At 35.6% G+C, this 18861-nt stretch overlaps 3 protein-coding genes across 6 annotated transcripts; 1 reads left to right on the top strand and 2 right to left on the bottom strand.

The window, feature by feature from the left end:
* The first annotated feature begins 7572 nt into the window (after positions 1-7572).
* Positions 7573-9053, top strand: LOC106406746. 3 transcript variants are annotated; one of them, XM_048755136.1, is made up of 4 exons: positions 7604-7830; positions 7887-7890; positions 8083-8484; positions 8566-9053. In XM_048755136.1, the coding sequence occupies exons 1-4, from the start codon at positions 7653-7655 to the stop codon at positions 8870-8872; spliced, it is 891 nt and encodes a 296-aa protein (XP_048611093.1). In that variant the 5' UTR covers positions 7604-7652; the 3' UTR covers positions 8873-9053. The 3 variants fall into 3 exon arrangements, with proteins under 3 accessions (XP_013702920.1, XP_013702921.1, XP_048611093.1); XM_013847466.3 differs by lacking the exon at positions 7887-7890 and having other exon boundaries at positions 7573-7830; positions 8085-8484; XM_013847467.3 differs by lacking the exon at positions 7887-7890 and having other exon boundaries at positions 7574-7830; positions 8088-8484.
* An 87-nt stretch (positions 9054-9140) lies between these two features.
* LOC106405452 (S-protein homolog 9-like) lies at positions 9141-9829 on the bottom strand. The gene has a single exon (XM_013845992.2). The coding sequence runs from the start codon at positions 9826-9828 to the stop codon at positions 9430-9432; it is 399 nt and encodes a 132-aa protein (XP_013701446.1). The 5' UTR covers position 9829; the 3' UTR covers positions 9141-9429.
* Positions 9830-11139: 1310 nt separating this feature from the next.
* On the bottom strand, positions 11140-14665 carry LOC106406370 (inorganic phosphate transporter 1-4). 2 transcript variants are annotated; one of them, XM_048755134.1, is made up of 2 exons: positions 14317-14665; positions 11140-12861 (listed from the first exon to the last, which is right to left on the bottom strand). In XM_048755134.1, the coding sequence occupies exon 2, from the start codon at positions 12847-12849 to the stop codon at positions 11260-11262; it is 1590 nt and encodes a 529-aa protein (XP_048611091.1). In that variant the 5' UTR covers positions 12850-12861; positions 14317-14665; the 3' UTR covers positions 11140-11259. The 2 variants fall into 2 exon arrangements, with proteins under 2 accessions (XP_048611091.1, XP_048611092.1); XM_048755135.1 differs by having other exon boundaries at positions 14320-14503.
* Between the last annotated feature and the right edge of the window lie 4196 nt (positions 14666-18861).

The following is an 18861-nucleotide window of genomic DNA, read 5'->3' as shown; positions in this document are numbered from 1 at the left end:
GTATCTTCTTGGTTTTGCACTTCCTTAAAAATGATTTGCTTTTTTTTTCTAGGTGAGGTTCAAAGCCTGCGATTCCTGAGGTATTTAGTCTCTTCTCTCTTCTCTCTTCTTCTTCTTCATCTCTTTGTATGCTTATTTACTCTTCTAGTCTAGATTTGTTGGTCCACAACCAATTGGTAAAGAGAGAGAGAGAGAAAATTGTGTTATGAGACGGCAAATGAGGGACTTCTATGCTTGGCAGGATTATACATTGGGTTTCGGCCTTAGATTCTGGCTATTTTACTTTATTGCCAGTGTTTCAGTTAGTGTAATTTCCTTCAAATAAACATTACAAAACGATTCTTTGCTTCCAACACTGCTTGTGGGTATTTAGGGTTGGTTTGGAGAATTATAATGTAACTGTTTCTTTCTTTTCCAGATGGAATCTGTCAAAGACAAAAGGAGCTTGGAGATGAATATATTTGATCTAAATTTCTGCATATAACTGTGGCAGTATCCCAATGTACTTGAAGCTGTCATTAGGTTTAGGAGTTGTTTTTTATAGGCCATTAGATAGGCCGGCCCATGAGTTGGTGCATATATATTTTACAAGTCGGAAGGAAAACCCTAATAAAGCTAAGCTAGAGATCGAGATCGAGAACTTGAGCTTGTAAAAAAAAAAGGGTATAAATGATGAGTAAGGCGGCGCCTGAGTATGCGAATGCTAAAACGGCGGTGTGGTGGGAAATGCACATCCTCACGTCCTGCAAGGCCTCTCTTCCACTGGAATCTTTCTTCAACACACCAGTTTGTTATTAATCCTCCTGAATTTATTTATTTTATAAAGAGTTTGGTTTCTTCAACTGTCCCTTGCCTTTATTCATACAGGGAGGGTAGGCATATGTATTTATATGGATTTGACGCTTTTCAGAGTGCGTAATCCACCACCAGCTACATTAATGCTCATATCTGATGAACTGGAACACACGTCTCCCTTCCTTTCTGCAGATCAACAAAGGTGTTACTACAACCTTGTTCTGGCACGTACATATACTCCTCCGAGTATGTCATGTCTGTACCATACTGCAGAGTGGCTCTGGCAAACCCTACTGGCTAGGTCTCAGGCGATAACAAGTTATGATCTTCGCAAGTGCACTGCTTCGGGTGACTCTGCCTCGTCGTTTCTTTGCGATGCATGCTACTTTACTGACCTAAGCGTTACAGATTTCACCAGACATCTCTCCTCTGAAGAACATAAACGACGAGTAAGTTCATCCCTCATCAACTCTCTTGCTTGATTGATTGATTCTATCAGTTTGCATTTTTCATTGTCTAACTATTTGAGAGTTTCTCAACATGAGATTTGTAACATCCCGAGTTGTGATATGTGAAAATGCTTAAGAGAATTGATTTGACTACCTATATCACCAAAGTTGACTTACCTTTTCCGGAACACATCCTGAAAGAACTCCAAAGTTAAGCGTGCTTGAGCTGGAGTAGTGGAAGGATGGGTGACCTATCGGGAAGTGATTCGCGATAGCGTGCGAGTGAGGCCAAAGCATGGGAAAAGGCCGGGTGGTGATTGCAGGGTCAGTAAACAATGATTTCGAGCGTTTGGAAAATTAACGGACCAACCGTCAGATGGGATGGGGCTCACGGGCCAAGAGAGCGGGCGTGGGTGGCCCCTTAACCGTGGGCGGGTCGGAGCGTTACAAGATTCTTACTATCAAGTCTAGTCCCCACGACGAGGACGAGGATTCATTGGCAAAGGCAAGTTTTAATCGATGAAAATTGGTTTTAATTGGTTTTCACAGTCCAAGACATCATGTCTCCAAAATACTCATTTCTTCAATACACATGTTGCAGATTTCAAAGCGAAAACGTTCGAGGAAAGCATTCCGGACGACTCATGTACTTCTTTTTAATAGGCGTCCCTCCCGGCGTGGCCGCCGATGATAGTGTTAAGCCTTCAACAAAGAGAAATTGTTGCACAAATGATAGAAATCGTTATTTATTTATTTATTTACCTTTGTTCGAGAGATGATGGAGGACTCTTTGAAGTAATTTTAATTTGGTTTGCAATGGATAATATATGTATATAAAATAACTGATTGATAAATTACACCTCAATTTCTTGGAATGGTTTGCCCTAATGATACAAACTGTTCAACAGTGGTCTGGTTTTTTTTTTTTTTGAAACACACAGTGGTCTGGTTCTGTCAAAGAAGGATACTTGGAACTGGACCTTCTGGTGAGAACTTTTGACTTTTTGAGCGAAAATAGCTTCTGCAAAAGAAAACAATATGTCCAAAAATACCTTCCTATAAATCCTGATATGCAGGTTCTTTTGGCAGAATATTTTTCATGGGGAACAGGTTCAGCCAAGGATAATACCTAGTTTCTCTTCGCTCTGCTCTAAAGTAGGGATGGCAATCAAGGACCTGGACCGCGGACCTGGCCCGTAAAGGCTTGCTGCGGGGCGGGATTGGGCCTCCATTTGGTAAGCCCGCAAAATTACGGGCCTCGCGGGACGGGTTCAAAGCGGGACGGGTCGAAAGCGGGATGGGTCGAAAGCGGGATGGGTCGAAAGCGGGATGGGTCAAAAGCGGGATGGGCTTAACCTGCGGGATTTTGAAGACCCGAACCCTAAGTCCCCATTTTTGTTTTCGCCTAAAACATTGTGAGAGAGAGAGAGAGAGAGAGAGAGAGAGAGAGAGAGAGAGAGAGAGAGAGAGAGAGAGAGAGAGAGAGAGAGAGAGAGAGAGAGAGCGATTCGACGTTATGTAGCTCTGGTGATGGTGGTTTCAGGGTCGATGATGCTTCCGGTCTCCCAAGCGCCTTCGATCTGCACCGGTGGATCTTCTTCGAGTCATCATAAGAAGTTTGGAAACTAACTTTCCACCGAAGAAGAATATCTAGTTCTCGCCATGGGTTCTTCATAGTTTTGCCTATATGTATTTGTTCACATTATCATACATTTTGGAGTTTTAGGTTTCAATATATCTTTAACTGACTTCTATTATTCTTATTTGCAGAAGATGAAGTTGATGGTGAAGAAGAGAAATTTCCATCTTTTTGTCGCTTGTTGGTAATAAAGATTAAGAACAAGAAGTGTGATTGGTGTTTTCTTTTTATTTGTTTTTGGGATTAGCATCTTTGATTTAGTGTTGGTTTTATTTAATTTTGGATCTAGAAAACTAAAGCATTTGTTATGAACTTATGAGTTATAATATTTAGATTTAGCAACTAAAGTATTGTTTATTTTTAAAATGTATGGAGTCTAACAAAAGTAAATAAACTAGTGTTTTGATCCAACTAAAATCTTAAACTAACAAGTGTATTGCCTTATCCAGTTCAATCCTCGACTAAACTCACTTACTGATGAGTCAAGAAACTGATAAAGCGTCCTGAATCATGTCTTGAAGCGTTTAGGAGCCATATGTCCGTTTGTAATTTTATGTCCCGCGGGCCGATCCGCAAAGGCCTACATGTTTTGCGGTACGGGTTTGGTCAGCCATTTTGAGGACCGCAGCCCGCGCGGGCCTGATCCGCCGTGACCCGCTCGAAGACGAGCCCGCTGCGGTACAGGACGGGACGGGACGGATCAACCTGTTTGACATTCCTACTCTAAAGGAAACGCGGATATTTTTTGTAAATCCGAACCGGTTGGATTCTAGTGAACCGTTTTGGTTTAAGCCAGATAACCGTTTAATTTCGGTTCGGTTCGGCAAAACATGTGAGTTTGCTCTAAGAGAAAAGCGGATCCTTTTTTGGGCTTTTAGTAAACCCGAGCCGACTTGATTCAGCTAAATAACCGGATGATTTCTGTTCGGTTCGGCAAAACATGTGAGTTTGCTCTAAGAGAAAATTGGATCCTTTTTGGGCTTTTAGTAAACCCGAGCCGACTTGATTCAGCTAAATAACTGGATGATTTCGGTTCGGTTCGGCAAAACATGTGAGTTTGCTCTAAGAGAAAAGCGGGTCTCTTTTTGGGCTTTTAGTAAACCCGAGCCGACTTGATTCAGCTAAATAACCGGATGATTTCGTTCGGTTTGTTCGGTTCAATTGCTTGTTTGCTTTGATGGAGAAGCTCATACTTTTCTCTAAGGTGAGATTCAAAATTGATTCAACTCATTTTGCTCTTAATGAAAACAATGCTACAGTTGCTGAGGTACGTCTATTGTTGTCTTCTTCTTCATCTCATTTAGTTTTCTAGATTTGTTTTTTCTTTGGGTCAAAATGTTAAAATTTATAACTATTTTCTGAGTTTTACATGTTGCAAGACCAACTTATTACAATAGGAAGTAAGAAAACTGAAAAATAACATTAGCTAAACGGTCAATAAACCAGATAGCACCAGCATAAGAACACTCAAAGAAGAGATGCTGGTGAGATTCAACTTGAGAAGAACACAACACACACATATCAGGAACAACTGGTCCCCCAAGAGATTAATCTCAATCTTTAGTGGGAAGTCTCCTTAACATAGACAACCAGGTGATAAAGGAGCAGCGGGAAATTTCTTCCCTGAACCAGACTACTTCATGCCACTCAACCGTTGGAGAGCGTTGACGCAATATGTTCCAAGTGACTAAAGAAGAAAAAGTGGCACTGAATCCACCTGTATGAAACCTCCACAAGTAAGTGTATGTGGCTGATGGAACCACTCTAGTTGATAGCACAATTTGCAGTGTCACTGCATTATCACTTCTCACACAAACATTGGTAAATAGAAGAAGAAAAAACGAAATTTATTTTACTAGCTGCTTTATTTTTCACCATTTATTTTCAATGTGTGTTTGCATCTATTTCTATCCCATTTTTGCAATTCCCTTTATGTAACATTCATGCTACTATGTGATTTGTTACATCGTTGATTAAATCATATATTTCTTTTTGATTAAAAAAAATTTCCGATTTCTTAAGTGTGGAAAATCTAATAGAATATGAGGAGGACATAAATTAAATACACGAATTTGAATAAAAAGATTTCACCTTGAATGTATTATGAACCAATAATCCAAAGTATCATCATGAATGTGGAATGTATTAAACACACGAATTTGAACCATGAAATTCAACCTTCAACGAGCCTTTGATCGTTTAGAATGTTATCACAAGTGAAAGAAAATAAATTATATATATGAAAATGAACAACCAAATTCCCAATACACTCATAAAAAAGTCTGATAAATATCTAATCTATCATAATAATATTTCACTACAAAAATTTGTTGGAAATTATTTGTCATTTGTGTTCCTTTATTGTAAAAATGATGGTTTTGGGTTTTTGAACTCTAAGATATTCACAAGTTTGTGACTAACCCATTATTGCTAATATTAAACAAGTTATCTTGAAATGTAAGGTTTTGTCAAGATTCTAAGCTGACAAATCTAAACAATCTTTTTAATCAAGTGGAGATAACATAATGATAGAAATGAAATTTGGAAACCGTAAACGTATTAGCTTGGATTTAAATCTTGTCATGAACTAAATTTGTACACCAAATTTGTCATGACCTCATCATTGCTTATGTTAAACGTAACAGTTCACTCGTGAACATGCACAATGGACCCAACGAGAGTTTCATGATGACGAATACAAGGCAAAGGCGAGTCCCCAGAAGACCACAGTGACCAAAGGTATGCTCATATTTTCTTATAACTTGATGCCACTTATCACAACTCATCTTGTCCTGGGTGTGTGAACTTGAGGTAAATTTAAGATAATATATTCTTTCTATTATTATTATAATCCTATTGACTGTAATATTTGTATTTTTTTGGGGTGATTGAAGGATAACCAAGAAGTTACTGGAACTCCCACAGATCGAGCTCTATTTAAATGGGCCATACATGTTATATTTCTAATTTGTTCTTTCATTGTATATAAGTTGTATTAACAACTAATTATTATGAAACCTCGCAGCTGGAAAAGGATATGAATTCCACTTACAGCCGGTCCAACTCTAAGATCATAAAAGGCCCATGCAACAAAAAGGGTTTCTAAAAGGCTAAATATCCTTCTCTAGAATCTAAAGGGATAGTTCGAGCCCATGGCGGTGCGTTAGACAGTGTATGTATTTCATTTTTATCATTCTACTTTTTGAGTTCTGTTTTTTTTTTCTGGATCTACCTGTAATAAACTTTATATTTCTTTCTTAGGGACATGGCATTAAGATTCATTGGAAGGGTAAAGCTGAGTTTATTTTGGATAAATGCACACTATATCAATTGTTTATAAGAAAACTAACCTTTTTCTTTTGATCTCACATGAAAACGTCTTCCGAAGAACAAGAATTTGAGAAGCTTACTCGAGAGGCTGAAATCCTATAAAGTTGAGATCCTTATGTAATTAAGGAGGATGATAAAGAAGAAGATACTTAATTAGTAACTCATTGAGTCTTGGGGATGTTAATTAAAGCATTAAGTCTTGAGAGTTTTTTTAGTTGTACTACATTTGAAAGTGTAAGATATGCTGAAAGAGTTGAAATCTTTTTGGAGTTCAAAACAATAGAAAAATGTCGTCTCTTGTTATGCAGTGTTTACGTTCCAATTGATCCTCATATTTTTAGTGGTAAGTCTATCATTGCATAAATTATCAATATATATGATCGATTGTTAGATACAACAACAATTAGCATGTTCTTGTTTGAATCTCAATACTGGATTGTGAGGTATGATTTTCTAGCCAAGCCACTGCATTACATCCATCATGTTCTTTCGCCATCTTAGAAGGGAGGAGCAAGTGTATTCCTTGTGCATTGTAAAAACGTTCGTTGTCTTTTTTTTTGTTAAGATCTTTATTTGTGTGTTAAAATAAGATAAGTGTTAATCATGTATCATGGCGAAATATCTCTAAGAAAAATGGTGTTGAAAGAGAAGGAACTTAAGAAAGTTCAATCGCTAGTGGTAATAATTTTCATTTTTTCGTGGGTTCATCAAATTGTATTGTTTATTTTATAAGAAAATATGTATCTTTTTCTTTCGATCTTAAAGAAAAAATATGTTGCCAAGGAGGAGATGTTGAGAAGCTTAGCTTTGGAATCTTCAATGCTCAATTCCATTTTTCTCTAGGTCCAAATTCGTAGGATTTCTTTATAATTCTTTACAACGTGATCATGTAATATGTAGTATAATGCCATATGTAAATGAATTGTTTATCCCTTATATTTTCATACAATAAAAAATGGTTCTTTCATTTCAGTACAACATTTTGACAAAAAACTATACCTACACTATATTATGCATTTGAAAATCAAATGATTCTTTTCTTTTTCATGGTGTATATATTACTTTTTTTTTCTTTACATGTAACAATAAATAGATAGATAACGAGTTAGTTGTTAAAAAAAAGGAGAAATGACCTCAAATTACGTGTTCTCGTTCCCAAACTAGCTCACAGGGGTACAACCATTTCAGTTCCATATGATTTGTGCATGAATCCAGTTGAAACTTATAGGAGCCTACACAGTTGGTGATGCTAGAAGATGGTAGTTGGTGTTGACATCATGATGATAGTATGATTTTATTGGTGGAACCGAGATAAACCGGATAAAAAGATTATTATATAGATTACCAGTGACGATTTAGCCGGTTGAACCGGCCGGTTTGTTGTTTCCAAAAGAGAGAGGGTTGGGCGAGAGTAGGAGGCGGAAGGGAGAAAAAAAAAAATGCGGAGCACACCACCGTTGGCGACGACGGAGATATCTCCAGCGGCTTTGATCAACTACAACCGCTTCTCCTCCTCCTCTTCAGGAATCTCTCACTTCTCTCCTCCGAGAAACCACTCGTCTCTCTTCCTCCTCTCCCCGACGGGCTCTGTTTCTCACACTCCGTCTTCAAAATCAGGTTTCTGATCCACTTTTAGGCTTTGAGAACTCAAGAGTTGGACCCACCATTCAAAGTAGGGAACTTTTTGATGTTTTTGATTCAAAGTTGCTCTCTTTATGTATATGTTTGTATGGTCTTTTTTTTTTAATTAGGAGTAAAGGTTTGATTTTTCATCAGTGGATGATAAAGTTATATTCTTTATGGATATGTTTGTGTATTAGGAGAACATGATTGGGTTTTGATTCATAAAGTTGCTCTCTTTGTGTGTGTAGTAGGAGTATGCAATGCAAGTCAAATAGCTGATCTTTTCCCAGCGGTTTCACCTGAGATCGTTGTACGGGAAGCGAGGTTGGAGGATTGCTGGGAAGTGGCTGAGACTCATTGCAGCTCCTTCTTCCCTGGATACTCGTTCCCTCTTGATATTGTCCTGAGAGTCGATAGGTTGATGGCGATGATAATGGGGTTCTCTGTTCCACCAGGGTGCCAGAGGATCTGCTTAGTCGCTGTGATAGGTAGCTCGGTTGATGAAACCATCTGCATCGGTAGCCAAGGTTTCAAGATTGGTGCTTTCGATGCAAAGATTAGTCTTAGCAAAGGCTATGTAGCTGGGATCTTGACTGTTGATACCGTCGCGGATTACCTTCCAAGGAAAGGTCCTCTCCGCCAGAGAAGGTTTGCTTGGTGGTGGTGGTTGGAACGGTTGGTTGATACTCTTGGTTTTGTTCATTCATATATTGCCCCTTTGTGTTTCAGGACGGGGATTGCTTACATATCGAACGTGGCGGTTAGAGAGAGTTTTCGGCGCAAGGGGATAGCAAAGAGACTCATATGGAAAGCAGAGGCTTTAGCTAAGAGCTGGGGGTGTCGAGCTGTTGGACTTCACTGTGAGCTCAGCAACTTAGGAGCCACTAAACTTTATAAAGATCAAGGTTACAGAAGCATCAAGATCCCTGAAGGAGCGAGTTGGCCACAGCCAAAGACATCTCCTGACACCAGGTTTAACTTCATGATGAAGCTTTTGAACAACAACACTGCCCAGACTCTTGAACAGTTCCGGTAATAGGGATAAACAAACAACAATGCTCTCATTATGTAAATATGTTGGTGGGTCTTAAGTTTTGGAAGTCTTGCAGTCACTGTCTATAATACTTTCCAGCAAATTAAATACGCTTTTTAAAGTTATAATACGCTTTTGAAATGTACAGAGTTTTTCTTCAAAATTTCTTAAGTCGTGGCAGTCATTTTGTTACATTTACATACAATACATCAGTTACTAACTTGAACAAACAGAAATTAAAAGTTTTCTAGAAAGAGATCCACCAAAGACACGTTTCAGTAGAACTTATCTACATGAAAAAAATACAAAAAGTAGTTAAGCTCATATTAATCCAAAACCACTACAAATTATATAGAACTAGTAGGTTATATATGTATATATATTGAAGTTCTAGTATTGTATTTGTTCTTAACAAACACAATTTTTCATACCCACCAAAAGTCACAGATGCGATTGCAATATAAATTTTATTCGATACGTTGTTCTACAAGAACAAGAGATGAGAAATTGCCGTTAAAACAAAACAAAACAAAAACTCTAAATTCCACTTCATTTGAGGATTATGACCACTTATACTCTAACTTGGGAGTTTCTTTACCATGTGTAAAGTAAATTCCATCTTCTCTAGCATCCCAAAAATTCTTCTTGCCGTAATGAACTATGAAACCACCACCTTCATATGCTCTAAAGCTTGCCTGATGAATGAAACCCTGTCCCTGCGCTAAGGTACAATCGAATTTGGTCTTGAAGATACTGTCATTAAAACTAAAATCAAAGGTTTGTCCAGGCTTCAAATCGTGGACGCCTAGAAAGTCATCTTTTGATGAACAATCGACCCTGAGAATATTGTTGGGACCAAGAGAGTTTTTGACGTGTACGGAGTTTTTCTCCATCAATCCCGCATTATTTAACCCCACGCACAATGTAATGATAAGCAAAAAGCACCAGAGACGACTCATGTTTCCGTAGTATCTTTTTTATGCAATTGAAAGATAAAATGTGCCAGTTTATAGAGACCATGGGCTGTCATTTAAAGTAGTAAATATATTATGGTTATTAATTTGTGTCGTAACTGTAGTGTATCCATTTTTCTGGTCAAAGAATCCAAATAGAAATGGAATTTTGTTATATAAAATTATACGTTCTGGTCAGAGTCTTACATGTTCATTTTTCCTAAATAAAACTTCCTTTTATTTGTATTATTTGATCAGGAAGAAAGAATATAATAATACTCTTTCTATTTCAAAAGATGTATACTTTTGAGTTTTTACACATGTATATTAATAAAATATATTGAATTTATTACAATTTTTTTTGTTGTGAAATTTTGAAAACGGAGGGAGTACAATTAAAAAATACATAGTTTCTATTTGTTATGAAATATATTAGTAGTTGACAAAAAAAAACGAAATATATTAGTAGTATAATCTTTCATTAAATACCATATTTGATCTTAAAATATTTATGATTCATCTCTAATAGACTGGTAAAAAAAATTGGCTGACATTTTTGTTCTTTTTTGTAAAATGAATCTTGAGAATTAAAGTGGTATCTTGACATGTGATTCAAAAAAAAAAAAAGTGGTCTCTTGACAAGGAGGCGATTTGATTTCTCCCAAAAGAATTATCAGTGATATGTGACAAAGAAGAAATGAGCTAAGACAAGCTTCCTTTTGTATACTTCTCCATAATCTTAGGTTAAAACACTTTCTTCTACATTTCTTACAACCACATTGGCCTAAATAAACTCTGTTATTGAAGCTTCTAGTGCTCTGTTTTATTGAAAAAACTTGCGATCGCATTTATGTAGTTTTACTTCAAATTACCATCTTTCCCAATAAAATAGAATGCGTATATGTCACAAAATGTATATATCTTTATCATCAAGACTTGATACCAAGAATGCCAACAGGAAAAGTATATACAGTATTCCAAAACCAATCAAAGTTCAGATTTGCCAAAAAAAAATTCATATCATACATCTAATATTGGCCTTCCATGCTCATGAACATGAATGGATCGTCAAAAAAAAAAAAGAACATGAATGGATCAGTTCAAGTTGTTCAGAAACCTAGTGCAAATGCTTCGAGAACAGAGTGTTCTAGGCATTATATATATACTTCCTTATCCTCTAGCTTAAAACGAGGGATATTAATCTAGGAGATTTGACAGAATGAATAAAACTGAAGTGATGGTAAAAGTCAAATCCAATTTTCTTCCAGTTTACTCTTTGATTTTTCATCATATATTTTCCTTAAAAACTCTACAGAATTGTTAAAATTATTAACCATTTAGACATGACATCAGCAGATGACACGAAGAACAACTCGAGTTGCTATATTAAGACAAAGAAGAGAAGAAGATAAGTTTTCACAAAAGGGGTATTATCATCTAAACTATTGGGACCGTTCTACTATCGCTGTTGCTGTTCTCATTCTCCTCATTTTCACCGGACATTTCCTCAAGTGACTTCCCTTTAGATTCAGGCACCAAGAAAGTAAACAGAATGCCCAAGAAGTTAACCACACCTAACACGATAAGAGAGTTCTTGACCCCAATCCCTGGAGGGTATCCTGCGTCCGTCTTGGCCTTGTCTGGACTTTGTGCCAAGTACAAGAACCCGAAAGCACCAACCATCGCACCTAACTTTCCTGATGCTGCAGAGATACCATGGCACGTGGATCTGAACCGGGCCGGGAAGATCTCGGCCGGTACAACGAAGGTTGTAGCATTAGGTCCAAAGTTGGCGAAAAAGAATGTTAATGAGTACATGACAACGAATCCGATTCGGTTCTCCTTGTGAGTCCAGTGGTTGTAAGGAATAGCCAGAGCAAACATAAAGACCGTCATGAAGAAGAATCCCATTAGCTGAATGGCAAATCTTCCAATGACGTCGATGAAAGCAACTGTGAACCAGTAGCCTGGTACCGTGCTGCACAAGGCAATTAGGGTTTGAGCACGCGCGATCTTGAACACTTCTTGAATCGCGTTCATGGTTTGCGCCGGAGGGATCCATCCGATTGCGCTGAAAATATCTTTTTGAAATAGGTTTTGACTGTAGAAAGCGATGTCGAGGAGGAACCAGGTTGATGTTGTGCCTAGCAAATGAAGTCCATGGCGTTTCATGAATTCAAAGGCTTTGGACTTGTCCTTTGAGATCTCTTCTACTTTCTGTTGTTCTGCCTCTATCTCAACTTGGAGAACCCTAGACATGTCTGAAGCAGCTTGCTTTGCGTCTTTAGCAACCAAAGCTGTGTACCTTGCTGTCTCCGGCATCTTTGACCTAGAATAATAAGTCATTGCAGCTGGGATAGCACCAACCATCAAGATTATACGCCACACAAAATCTGCTTGGGATACCGTGGACCCCAAGGCATCATCCGCATAGGCCGGGGCAGGGAACTTAGCTTCAAAAGCAGAGGAGATAATAATAGCGAAGATTCCACCAGCCATGATCCCAAACCCTTGCATGGCGAAAACCGCAGCGATAAACGCCCCACGAGTCTTCTTGTTAGCGTATTCAGACATGATCGTTGCAGACAAAGGGTAGTCACCACCAATCCCAAACCCTAGCCAAAACCTAAAAAAGCAGAGCGTGGCCATCACTGCTTTTGGCTCGTGTCCGAAAGAGAGACCGGATGCTATAGAGCAGATGACCATGACCATCAACGTCATACCATAAACTTTCTTCCTCCCGAGCTTGTCACCAAGCCACCCAAAGAAGAGCTGGCCAGCGAGGGTTCCACAGAAGGCAACGCCGTTAACGGCAGCAGCAACGTTTGGAGGGAGAGTTCCAGGCTTCGGGGAGCCTGGTACGTGGTAGTATATGCGGCCGAGGAGCTTCGTCACAAGAGAGATGCAGAAGAGGTCGTAAGCATCGGTGAAGAATCCCATTCCGGCAATTATAATCGCCGTAAAGTGGTACCATTGTGTCTTCGCTACATCAAGTGCATTCAGCACTTGTAATTGATCCCTTGCCATTATTCTTCACCTCTGTAATTTCATCATCAAAAACTTAATATTAGTAACATATTTGGGCGTTATAAGATCGACTTATGAATCATATAGAACGATTGTACGAAACATGTGGGATATATGTCTAACTTAGAAAGAAACCGTTCTGAATGTAGTACCAAATTTTTGTTTTTTATCAATTATAAAAACCACTTGACCAAAATATTTTAAATATTACCATACTAAAGGTAATCATATATATAATTGAATGATTGTAGATTTTCAAATAGTAGTATAAATATATCTTTCATTTACTTGTATGTCCAAAACAAGAAAGAGTTTGTTACAAACATTAAAGCATTTACCTAACTTGGAACTACGTTAGGCAATTTGAAAAGCAAATAGAATGAAACAGTTAAACCCGCTTGAATTTCATGTAAGATTAAAATTACTATGGATTTTATTTTGGCTTTTTCATATCGTTGATATTCACAATTACAAGCCATAAAGTATGTTGACGTCGATCGAGTCAGATAGAAAAAGTAAGGTGTGTTGACCAAAAGTGAGGTAACTTGCAATTTTAAGGCATTAGCATAGCAAACTACATGTTTATATTTTGCTAGAAAAGTTATGAAGTAACGTCAAGTAATTTTTATATAGACGTACTTTTAAGCATTTATAAAATATAAAAACAAATAAAAGAAAATTAAGTGATATTTAAGTCAAAAGTGTTTTAAAGGTGTAAACGATATTATATGGACATGAATATAATTTTGTGTAACTTGTATTCAAATAATTGATTCCTAATTTATCAACTCTAAAAAAAATTCAAAATAATAATTCATTTCCTATTATTTTTGTTTCTTGACGTCGACATAATCTATATTTCGGTCTATATATGAATTTTCAACGAATTCTATTTTGTATTTATTCTAGTTACCCACAAACGTTGACTTGTGATATCTGAATCTGAACAAGAGGAGACAAACATGGATGTGAGAGTAGGATAGCGAGTTGTATTAATTGCGGACACACTTATATTTTTTCTCTTATTGAAAAAATCTTTTTAAAATTTTATTTTTGTTATTAGTTTGTTAGTGAATAATTTGATCCATGCATTAAAAATATCTTCTGTTCATGAGGGAAAAAATCCGGCAAATACTTTTCAAGAAAACGTATCCTAAATATATTTTTTTTCGTAAAAACGTATCCTAATTAATGATCCAAGATAATTGGAAAGACACAATTTTATTTAAAAAATCTATAATAAGAGAAAACACAAACAAATGAAATTAAGATTGTACTAAAATCACTACTGACAAAAGACCAAACCGAGATAGAAGAGGCAGAGGGAGACAACAACATAACCAAAAACAATATCGTCCTAACTCCTAACTAACATCATTTTGCATCCATACAAGAAAATATAATAAAATAGGAGTTCATCAAACTATACATAAACATCCAGAAATATAATTGGAAAGAAAGACTTACATGATGAGTATACAACAATCTTCTTTCTGTGTAGGTGGGATTTGATCTGCTCAAGTGTTTGAAGTATATACCAGAAGAGTATAGAGAAAGAGAGGTTCTTAAGTTCTCTTTATTTCAGGGAGATGTAGAGAGAGATGGAGAGGAAGTGAAACGAGCGCTGAAGCTGCCAATGAACACGGACAGAGTGCATACGTTTTGAAACGCATTTATAAGCGACTCTATACGAGATATTCCATTTTCTGTTTCGGTATATTCTCTATCCAACGACGCCGTTTCGGTTATCTTCAAGAGTCTTCATTTCTTTTTTTACCAACTTTTATTTTACTTTCGTTTTTTTGGGGTCAATGTTTTAGTTTTACTTCGTTTAATTATTAGGACAGGCTGCTTATGTGTTTGCTGTAATTATTCTTTTATTAACTAAAAACAGCTGTTCCATTATACTCTCTCTGTTCCATATTATAGGTAGTTTTAGTTAAAAACACTAATATTAAAAAATTGTTGCTTTTGTAAAAAAAAATAATTAATAAATTCAACATATTATAAAAAAGCTAGCATTATTTAATTGGTTACACAATATCCAATAAAGAAAAAATGTACATTGAAATATGAAAATTACTTATATTGTGAAACAAATATTTTTTTTGCTAAAACTACTTATAATATAAAACAGAGGGAGTAATAAATAGCAAGTTTTTGTTTCCTTACACGTAGTTGACCATGACTTGTTTTTACATATACGGAGCTTTAAAATGCTTGGAAAACGGAAATAATTTAAATTTTGGGCTCATCGCCACCATTTAATGCAATCACTAGCTACATATTCCCTTGCATACGGTATAGGCAGATATAAATTTCAAGTACAAATAAACTAGTCAAATCAGGTAAATAAAAACAAAATGGATACAATAATTAGTATAATAAAATGGATCCAATTAGCAGCGTGGTCAAAGTTTGATAACTTGTTAAAAATGTATATTATGCTTGTCAAATTCGAGATTACCAATTAATTGAAACATAAACTATTATCAAAAAAATAACACGCTATCTTAAAAGATTTTAATAATATATTTGATTTAAATAAAAATAAACCAAGTGACGTGACCAGAATAATTTAGAAGAAGAAGACAAGATTGACACAACAGTTGCAATCTTCGCAACTTATACCCACAGAAAATTGTGGGAAATTGTTTAGTGACTTTTTGATATGTACGCAACTTTTAGTACAAGCGAAGAAGCAGTAACTGCATCATATGTATATCTACAGACACAGACTCCAATGTCAATAGTATTTAATAGTGTAATATTATTGGGTGTCAGGGTAAGGCTCACGACTTGTGGCATGGTCTGTTTTTTTCTTTTTTTTTCGTAGTCTGATAAGTAAGAGACTTTAATGCACTTCCAGGAATATAAAGTGTATCTTGCTTTAGCCCAGCGAGTTAGTTTCTTTTCCGTGATCCAACAAGTCCTTTTTATGGCATATATCAATTTCCATCAAGAGGCAGAATTCTCCGATGTTAGTTTGGTCATTGGAATCACGTAGCTAATCCCTTTCGATTACGTAGCAAAAAACAAAAACTAGGTTGAAATTGTAACGCATACTAAATTTTATGTCAGAAGATCATATAAACACAACAAATTACCTACAAATGTGTGAGCTACATATTTTGTTTGTGCTACAGATTTTCAAGATTCTTTTCTGGCGTTTTTTTACACTAAATAAGTTGTTTTGTGTATTTTTTTTAATCCGACTGAGCCGGGACTTAACCAGCAATCTTATAGTAGGCATGATTAAGAAATCAAACTGATAAAGGAATTAGTACAAAATAGAAAAAAATAAGGAAATCTGGAACTAGAAACCAAAACAACCTGATAGACGAAACTTTAGCGGTCGACGATCCAAGACCACCGCATCCGCTGAAAATAAGCGGCCGCAGTAAAACTCCGTGTCACAAAAACCATCACCAGAGTCTATCAAGTAAAAGTTACGTACATGCATCTCTCTCACGGTAAAAAATGATATCTATATTCAAATTTTGTAAAAAAAAGAAGTGTTCGATTAATGATTGTGAGCCCAAAGACAAAAACATGTTTACGAAACGAACAAATGTATGTTCATTACCTTGTTTATTGCTTATAAATTATTAGTAATATTTTAGACATTTGGTGAAAATTCATTTCAATTAATTTAATTTTGACAGTGATATATTAGTAGCCTAGTAGGACCCGACGATAGTATTGTATCCTTCGTTTTCCTTCCCGCTAAAGACGTGACAACGAAAACAAAATTTAAAATTGATAGCTTGACGTACATCACATAGTTTACAAATCAAATGGTGATGTCTTTGGTATTGACATCCTACGTCCATTTGTTGAAATGTCATTGCTTGTAAAGCTGACTTCTAAGTCCACAATTCCATCGCTCACATTGGACGGATCCTTTATTAAGAAAGGTTTAATCAGTTAATCACACTATTATTTTTATGACTAAATTAATCACACATTATTATGTCAATTATATGTCTGTTAGATTTTTTAAATGTAATAATTATTTATTTATCTGCAAACACACATGGACACCTTGTAAGCGAATCTTAGTTACTCTAGGAATTATCAAAAAAAGGAGAAATAAGAAAAACTGATAAAAGTTTGTTTAAAAAAAACTGATAGAAGTAAAGATAAGAAGGAAAAAATAAATTTTATGTGAGTTTTAATTTAGTCCACACCTAAATTATCTGAATTGCTGATAACTTTTCTAAATTTTAATGTCAGGTTACAGCAATAATAGAGTTGACGGGGATATGGTCAACTCTTTATGGCCCATATAACTAGGAGAGAAGGCGGATGCGTGCATGTGGTGATATTAATGACAAATTTATAGGGAATATTTCAATTTAGTAATTTGAAAATTTGGAAAGATTTATTTTAATTAATTTTAAATTATTTTAAATGAATTATACATGTTGCTGCGATTTAGTGACAACAATTATTTTTGAACAATGATCATAAGTCATAACCAGTTAATTTTGTTTAAGTCCAAATAATCTTTGTTTTGTAATGTAGACATAGTGGATCACTGATGACAAAATGTTTTTGTTCTGGAGACATAGTAAATCACTGATGACAAAATAGTTTTGTTCTGGAGACATAGTGAATCACTGATGACAAAACCTTCAAGTAAATAATTATAATTATTTGGTAAAGTGTTGACTCAAACGTTATTTTGTACTACTGGACAATGGCAAAAGGATTACCAAGCCCATTTTTCAAAGCCTAAACAAAATAATACTTGTACAACTATTGTTAAACGTGTAAAGGGAAAACATCTCAATCCCTACCAGTTAGTCCATTTAGATGATGTTCAAACAAGTACTGAGAATTTTATTTTTGAGAAGAGAAAAAAACTTTTTTTTTCTAAAATAAAGTAAAAATAAAAATAAAGTAAAAATACTTTAACTCTATTCTATTTTTCATTCTATAATGGATGATGAACAAAAAAAAATAGATTACTCCATTTAAGGAGTAAACATTTAAGGAGTAAACTCTATTATGCAATGAGATTTGAAGTTGGTTTGGAGAAATCCTTACTCTATTTTCACTTTTACTCAATTTTAAAGGAAAAAAATGGAATAAGATTGGAAATGCCTTCAGCTTATCACGTTTGGCGTGTCTTCCTCCTATGTTTTTCATAGAGCAGTAACTTTCTCCTTTGGAATTATGGCATCTCCAACGACTAACATCATTTTAGTGTCAAAACCACACTATTTTAGTGTAATTTCAATACTAAAATCAAGGTCTTTTCCAACCATAACACTAAACTTCACACTAAAACTATTTTATAATATTATGTGTATTAAGTTTTTTATTTATCATTTATTTAGTAATAAAATAAATGAATAGTATTTTGGTGGGATGAATACTGTTTTAGTGTGGTGAATAGTGTAACACCAAATTTAGTGTCAAATTTTAGTGTTGCACTAAAATAGTGTAATTTTTGCAGTTTCATTGAAAATGATTTGGTGCAAAAATCACACTAAAATAGTGTTTTGGAGTTCCATTGAAAATGGCCTTAAATTGCTTTATGATACAATATACGTTGGGAAACTCGTCACGTACCTATGCAGCATATGTGCGAAGAATGATGGTCTCTTTGCTCTAAGCCTCTAACATGGCGTAAAACTTTACCTCACGCAAACTTGGCATATAATATCAATACCAAACTCACGAAAATTCTTACTAAATTTTAGTTTTTGAATCCAAATGAATAAAAAGACTTGGAATTCAAAATGTTCTGTAATAGTAAACTGAAAGGCAGAGAAATCGTTGTGTGAATATTAAGGGCGACGAAAATGACTGATAGAGGCGGAAAAGTTGACAGTATTATGGTTGGGAGTTATTGTTCGACGTTTTTAACAAGAATAATACTTAAACTTTATAATATATATGCATATACGATTATGTACGAGACCATCTCCGATGAGACTTCTATTTTTTCTTCTATGATTTATACCAAAATAGAATAACTTTTTTATAGTGTAATTTTTGCTT

Source organism: Brassica napus, chromosome C4, assembly GCF_020379485.1.
Source record: "Brassica napus cultivar Da-Ae chromosome C4, Da-Ae, whole genome shotgun sequence".
NCBI classification, from domain to species: domain Eukaryota; kingdom Viridiplantae; phylum Streptophyta; class Magnoliopsida; order Brassicales; family Brassicaceae; genus Brassica; species Brassica napus.
Note: the sequence above shows the minus strand (reverse complement) of the source record. Positions and strands in the feature narration are given on the sequence as shown.

Excerpts from the sequence above, each read along its gene's own strand:
- LOC106406746 (XM_048755136.1), top strand. The coding sequence starts at position 7,653 with ATGCGGAGCACACCACCGTTGGCGACGACGGAGATATCTCCAGCGGCT. Across the intron at positions 8,485-8,565 it reads GGTCCTCTCCGCCAGAGAAG|GACGGGGATTGCTTACATAT; the intron begins GTTTGCTTGGTG and ends TTTGTGTTTCAG.
- LOC106405452 (XM_013845992.2), bottom strand. The coding sequence starts at position 9,828 with ATGAGTCGTCTCTGGTGCTTTTTGCTTATCATTACATTGTGCGTGGGG.
- LOC106406370 (XM_048755134.1), bottom strand. The coding sequence starts at position 12,849 with ATGGCAAGGGATCAATTACAAGTGCTGAATGCACTTGATGTAGCGAAG.